Source organism: Petaurus breviceps, unplaced genomic scaffold (genome assembly GCF_028583685.1).
Source record: "Petaurus breviceps papuanus isolate PSGF00001 unplaced genomic scaffold, PetGlider_PUasm1.0 174, whole genome shotgun sequence".
Taxonomy (NCBI): Eukaryota; Metazoa; Chordata; class Mammalia; order Diprotodontia; family Petauridae; genus Petaurus; species Petaurus breviceps.
In genome coordinates, this window is record NW_027185761.1 from 74656590 (window position 1) to 74663683 (window position 7094).

General features: G+C 52.4%; 1 protein-coding gene across 1 annotated transcript in view; it reads left to right on the plus strand.

Annotated features, from left to right (window-relative positions):
• Window positions 1-7094, plus strand: part of MATCAP2 (microtubule associated tyrosine carboxypeptidase 2) — a 19831-nt gene that overhangs the window by 2646 nt on the left and 10091 nt on the right. The window contains exons 3-6 of the mRNA XM_069084585.1: window positions 1088-1792; window positions 4241-4384; window positions 5335-5467; window positions 5840-6145. Coding sequence (XP_068940686.1) covers window positions 1088-1792; window positions 4241-4384; window positions 5335-5467; window positions 5840-6145 — 1288 coding nt within the window. The remainder of the gene's footprint in view (window positions 1-1087; window positions 1793-4240; window positions 4385-5334; window positions 5468-5839; window positions 6146-7094) is intronic.

A 7094-nucleotide genomic window follows, 5' to 3' on the forward strand; every position in this document is an offset into this window, starting at 1 on the left:
CGCTTGCTCCCCACCCCCCGCTTTTTTTGTCCTCTTCTCCCCCCCCCCCCCCCCCCCCAGCTGCTGGTGCCTTGCTTTCTCCCATGCCTACTCTCTGCCAGTGTGTCTAGTTCTTTCCAGACTGGATTAGAGCCTCGTCTCTAGTGCTGCTTCTTCTTGGCTGCCCAGCTCCTTAGCACAGTGCCAGGCACATGGGAAGCACAGAATGTCTCCCCAACTAGACCTTAAGCTCGCTGAGGGAAGTCTCCTGTGTATGTAAGTCTCCCACATGCCTGTCCACATGATCGGTGGCCGGCTAGCAGCGGTATTAGCGTAATAATGCCATGCATTCATATTTAGGACACTTCACAGTTCACAAAGAACTTTAATAACGTCTGCTATTTCACTGGATCCTCACAACAGCCCAGGAGAGAGGCACCGTTGTGATCCCCATTTTACAGATAAGGAGATTGAGGCAGAGGTGAAGTGACTTGTCCAGGGTCACACAGCCAATGAGCAACTGAGACCAGACTCACAAGCAGGGCTTCTGAGGCCAAGGCCAGCACCCCCATTGTGGCCAAGCACCCTTTTCTGGCAGTTTGGGCGGCATGGGAGAGCACATGGGAGGGAGGTGCTCCTGTAAGGCAGCCGGACCCTCCTTGTCAGCCAGGGTACGGTGTAAAATGAAGTTTTTAAAAGGCTCCACAGCTGAAAACTTCCCATTAAAGTGAATTACTAAAGCTAATTCGTTGGGAATCTCCTTGGATTTTTCTTTAATTGTCCATTGTGCTCTTTCACTGAATGATGTGTTATTTAATAGGATGCTGGATTAAATGATCTCTGTCAATAAATGTGTTTTGTATATTGTGTAATTAGAAATTGGTCCTGCCAGTGAATTGGAGATGGAGGATTTTCCTTAAAATAGCCTAACTTTGTATCTCCTGTGCTGGTATGCAGCAAGTGTTGGCACAGGGTCGCCTTGGAGGGTGGGAGGAAGAAAAGACCCCACGTTGATATTGGTAGGCCAGTATTCCGATCCTAGTCATTCTCTTAAAAAGGCTCATTGTGGAGCCGCAGGTGGTCAGGGACTATTTAAATTTGTCAAAAGGCCCCTCGCCACAGGCCGTCCTATACAAGTAATCTTGTCCTGGTCTTTTTTACAGAAAAGCTTCACTGGCCTGAGCAAGAATCGACTAATAAGTCCCTTCTGAGCCCGGGAGAGAAACTGATCATTGACTGTGAAAACAACATCTCCCACTTGGCGTCTGGAATCCTGAAAGACATTTTCACGACTGGGACCAGTAGCTACAATGTCCTGCTCCAGTCTAAAGAGGAGAAGAAGAGCCAGCTCCCAAAGTCGTCGTCCCCATCCCACCGCCGACGCCACAGAAAGCCCAGCTCGCCGCGGGGGAAGGAGCAGCATCGCCACAAGCTCCAGGTCCCCGTGCCCCTGACCGGCAGCTGGTGTTACCTGAACAAGCAGCCCTCCATCTTCGTCAATAACCCCAGCAGCTTCAGAGTGACCAGAAGCAGCCTGACCCCGAAGCCCAAGACCAAGGCCAAGCGACGCTGCTTCTCCACCCTGGCCAAGCCCAAGCAGCCCCCCACGGTGCCCAAGAACTTTGAGAAGGGAGATGACCCTGCCAAGAAGCTCTGCATCCTGACGGCCATCAAGCCCACCAACCTGGAGAGAGAGAAGGCCAAGTTCTTCAAGGCCGAGTTCGCCTATGACCCTCAGTTCGAATATGCCAACCCGACTGTGCCCGCTGTGCTGGCTAAGCACGGCCAGGCATCCGACCGCTTCCTGAAGCAGGTATGGCACCCTGGCGGCTCTGGCTAGCAGGTCCCAGAAAGTGTGGTCCTGGCCAACACCCAGCTTGTTTTTTTCAAAGGTGGGCATCGGGATTTCCAAAGGAGGGGGCCAGCTCCCCCCCAGCTTCCCAGGCTGAAGTCCCAGTCTCCCAGGCCCCAAAAGGCCCCTTTGGCCAGCCTGGTGGTGCTCAGCCTCCCTGGGCTTGGCACTAGCAGGTCTAGGGGCCTTAGCCTATGGGAGCTGCCCGAGCTGGGAGCCCTCTGGCTGTGGGGAGGACGCAGGTCACTGGGGAGTGGCTGCTCTCCTCCCTTAACATTCTGTGTCAGCACAGTAGTCACTGGCATGTGGATGGGGCCTTAAGCTTTACAGACTAACCCTTAGCACATAGGTAGGTAGGTACTCCAGGTATGTTATTGTTCAGTCATGTCCCCGATGGGAGTTTTCTTGGCAAGGATACTGGACCGGTTTGCTATTTCCTTCTCTAGCTCATTTTACAGATGAGGAAACTGAGGCAAACAGGGTGAAGTGACTTGCCCAGGGTCACACAGCTAGTGAGGGTCAGAGGCTGGATCTGAACTCAGGTCCTTCTGACTCCAGGCTAGGCACTTTATCCCTGCACCACCTAACTACCCCACCAAAGGTATTATTCCCCATGGGACTGATGACAAAGGTAAAGCTTAGAGATGCCCAGGCTTGCACAGCTAGTAAGTGACAGGGACAGCTCCTGGGCCTCCCTCTCCCTGACTCCAGCCCAGCACTGCCTGCTATGCCACGCTGCATCCTAGAGGAAGTGAGGCCTTCTGGTGTCATGGAAGTTCCTGAGGGAAGGAGGATGTGGTTGCTGTGGTCTCCGTGTCCCCCGTGTCCCAGCTCAGCAGGCCCAGGGCACACAGGAGGAGGGGATTGGCCAGGGCTGGTGGAATTGTACTGAATTGTCAAGGAGCCTGGTTCTGCTGCAGGGTCTGCAGACCAAGGGGAGCGGCAGCAGACAAATCATGGGGCAGGCTGGCCACCAGGCACATCTCTGCGGCTCGCGGCTTCTGCACAGCCCTTCTCCCTCATCCACTCGTCCATTCATGGTCCCCTTCATGGAGGTCGTGGGGCTTCTGGACAAGAGCCCATGGGCAAGCAGGGGGAAAATCAGTCTGGGGGCAGAAGGTGGCCCCTGGGGGCAACTAGATGGCGAAGTGAATAGAGCACTGGCCCTGGAGTCAGGAGGACCTGAGTTCATATCCAGCCTTAGACACTTAACACAAAAACTAGCTGTGTGACCTTGGGCAAGTCACAACCCCAACTGCCCCCCAAAAAGCTAAAAAAAAATGTCACCCCTTTAAGGGTTTTTGGGGGGGGAGGGCAGGGGGAGCAGCCGAGGGCGATGGCTGCTTGTAGGTGGTGTTGTCACCTTGGACAGAGAACTCGTCCTGTGTGGGATCTGAGACGGCTCAAACTGACAAAAATAAATGAAGAGGAAAGCCGCCCTGCTGCTCAGCAGGCTCTTCCCAGCAGGGGGCGCTGTTTCCTAGCTATTTCAAAGCCGGTTTTTGCTTGGCTGCAGCCCACAGGTGGTGGCTTAGGACATCGTACCTAGGTCTCTCCTTTCAGGGACTAGGGTCCCCTTAGCAGGAAGGCACCTGGACACAGGTAAGAAGATCCAGAAGCCGGGGAGGCAGACAGAGCGCCCCAGCGGCTCCTTCCCCTGGGAGACTCAGCCTGGGGGAGCAGCATCTCACCTGCCCCTGAGTTTCCAGAAGAGCATCTCAGAATGGAGAGACAGGCCTTTACCGTCAGTTATACAGATGGAGAAACTGAGGACTCCTCAGCAGTACTGACCTGAATGAGTCATGTGGTAGAGATGGGGAAAGAGCATGATTGCTGGGCACCAAGTTCGGTCGTCCAGGCCTGCTTTAAAAGTGAAAGTGGTCAGATTGGACTGTGACATTAAAACTTGTCTCGTAGAAGATGATGAAGCTGTTTTGCTTTTTCCCTTTAAAGTCTTCATCTTTGGAGATAGTCATTATAAGCCAATAAGCAGGAATTCAGGAGTCCCATGTACCACTACCCCTTCTCCGGCCACTTGCAAGGCAACCTCAGAAGCCTAAGTAACACCTCTGTGCCAGCCTTGGATCTTTGGATGGCAGATGATCCTAATTAATGCCTGTATCAAATCTACCCCTAGTCATTAGACACCTGTAGAATGTGTTGGGTCCTCAGAGGAAAGGTCCTGTGTGTGTGTGTTAAGGTGACTAAAAATGGTTGAAAGCCCGAGAAATGCGTTGACTCAATTTTACATCAATAAATGTGGGATCCTATCCAACGAGTGTTTTGTGGTCATTACTAAGGGCAATGATCAGTTACCACAAAAATGGATCGTTCCTAAGTCATACTTCTATCCTATAAGTAGAAGTATCCCAGGCTATATTAATTTCATTATGTCTATATCTTTTGCAGTCTGTCAATATTATGGAAAGAACTTTACAGAGATATGGAAGTTATGAAAATTTTGAACAGGCTACTGGAGGTTGCTTATTGTCTAAAACTCGCATCTGGAGTCACGTAAGGAAGTACATGACCAAGGAAGGCTGCCTCGGGGAGGTAGGTCGCACAAGCTGCTTCTGCAACACTTAGCCTGTGTACAATGGTGGTTTACTGATGATTGGCAAATGGCCTTACAGTAGATCATAAGTTCAAGACAACTCCAAAGGACTCATGATGAAAAATGCTATCCACTCCAGAGAGATCTGATGAACTCTGAGTGCAAATTGAAGTACTATTTTTTTCCTTTTTGTATAATTTTGCAACATGGCTAATGTGGAAATGGTTTTGCATGATTTCTTATGTATAATGGGGATCATTCCACTTGCCTTCTTAATGAGTGAGAGAGGTGAAGAGAAGGAGAGAATGTTAAGAGAATTTTAAAAAATAATAATAAATTTAGAGGAGGAAAGAGGGTCTGCCACAGAAGCTGCACCAGGTCCCCAAGCTAAATAGCGTAAAGGAGCCCTCAATTCTTGAAACAGCCCCAGTCAAGGAGAGTCGTGTCTTGACCTAACCCCCTCTGCCTTTTTCTTCTTCCTTTGGCCAACTCAATAACCACATGGACACGAGTTGGAACTGGGGACTTGGACAGATTTCAGGGCTGTGAAATGTGTGCAGCGAAAGCCAGTTGTCTCCTAGGAATTACCGGCACTCCTGTCTGTCCTGGTAGCTCCTCAGCCCTGGGAGGGGGCTGTTTTAGCTGTTGCCAAGGGCAGGACTGAAGGTGCTGGCTGCCATTTGTAAATAGCCTTCGAACCAAGTAGGATGTAGGAAGAACACTGGAGGTGAAGCCAGGAATGTGCTCCCCCTGTGCCCCAGGCTTCCTGCTGGGGGTGAGAGGCTGAGGGGGGTCCCCAGGGGCTCCCAGCACGGCTCTTTGTGCCCTGTGTCCTAGTTTCTTGCATCCTCAAGGTGAGGAGGGAACAGTATTGATTTGTGGGCACCTCAGGGGAGGGCTTTCCATGCAAAGACACCCCCATCTTCTGTGTGTCCTCTTTATCCATTAGATTGTGGTTCATCTCACTGAAGACCTGCTGTCCCGAGCGTCAATGACAGTGGTCAACGGCTGTCCGACTCTAACCATCAATGTGTCCACTGCCCGTGAGCACTGGCTGGAGGGGATGCTGAGGCATGAAATAGGTGAGCACAGGCCTTGCCCTCGGGGTCAGGCCCAGTCTCAGGAAGGGTCTCCCTTTTGTCACACCAATTTGTAGCCAGCACACTCCCACGGCATCGAAGTTAGGAGGAATCCAGGTTAGGCAGGGCCCCTCCAACAAGTGACTTCACCTTCAGGGGAAAATGAGGCAGCCAGGACAGACCGATGCCACATCCTGGTCTTCTTCCCTTTGAAAATGGCCTTCAAGGTGCATCAGCTCACACATAGCATGGGATTTTTTTTGTCAGTTCTGTCTGTAACCAAGAGACCAGAGTGAAGTCAGGACCTTGTTCTGCTTAACAGTGGGCAGAAGTTTCCTTTGCCTTAGAACCTGTTTCTCCTGGGCTTTTTTGCAGGCACACACTATTTTCGTGGGATTAACAATCTTCAGCAACCATGGAGTAATTGGACAGGCCGTAAGAAATACGGCCTGCGGCCCAATAACCCCACCGAGGAAGGCCTAGCCAGCATCCACAGCGTGCTGTTCCGAAAGGACCCCCTTCTGTGGCGGGCCGCTCTCCTCTACTACACGGTCTACCAGGCCAGCCAGATGTCCTTTAGGCAACTCTTCCAGGACGTGGGAAAGTTTGTCAAGGACCCCAACACGCGATGGGATTATTGTGTGCGAGCCAAAAGGGGCTGGACCGACACTTCTCAGCCGGGTAAGCAGCGAACTTCTGCAGCTTTTCTGTTCTCTGCTAAATACTGTCATGAGCTCGCTTCTCCCGGGGTCTGTGAATGTGGACCCCCCAGATTTGGATAATTGTATTCCACTGGGATTGGGCTTGTCTGCCTTTCCAAATCTTATCCTGGGGAAGGGTGTCCTGGATTCACTAGGACGCCAGAGGGGTTCATGACACCCAGTTGCAGCACCAAATCTGGGTCTGGCCAAGGAGAGGGCCCTTTGGTTGAAGGGGGAGGAAGCCAAAGCAAGAGCTTCTTTACATGGCCATTGGGCCTTCCTTGAGGAATGTCCCATCAGCACCAGCTGGCAGAGGAGCCAGGGAAGCTGGTGGGACCACAGTGGGAGCCTGCCCCACCCCCAGTAAACTCCGGTGACTCCAGGGTCCCCCAAAAGTCCTGTGTGACATTTGGAGCCCTCTTCCCCACCCCACACACCCCCTTCTAGACCCCCTGTACTCCCCAGTCAGCAACATGTCCTCTGCCCTGTTCCCCAGACCAGGCTCTGCCTAGGAGGCCCAGAATGCTTCCCTCCTCTGCCTCCCTGGCTTGCTTCAGGTCTCTCCTACAGACCCACATGCCACAAGATGGCTGCCCTGGTGCCCCTTAGCTCTCCCAGTTGATCCCATACAGAGTCCATCCCTCTGTGGTGGTTTTTATATCATCTTCCCATCAGGCTGAGCCCCTCGAGATGAGACACCATCCTTGTGCCCTCGGCAATAGCACAGGCCACATGGCAGGTGCTCCATGATGACTGACTAAAGAAGAAGGGGCCTTGTCTTCTCACCTGATCATGGGACACATAGAACTCTGTGCAGACACAGAAGGAGGGGGAGGAGCGGGCACCATTAGGCCTCCACTGGAGGAGGAGCGGGCATCACCTGGGCCTTCACTGGAGGAGAAGCGGGCATTACCTGGTCCTCCACTGGA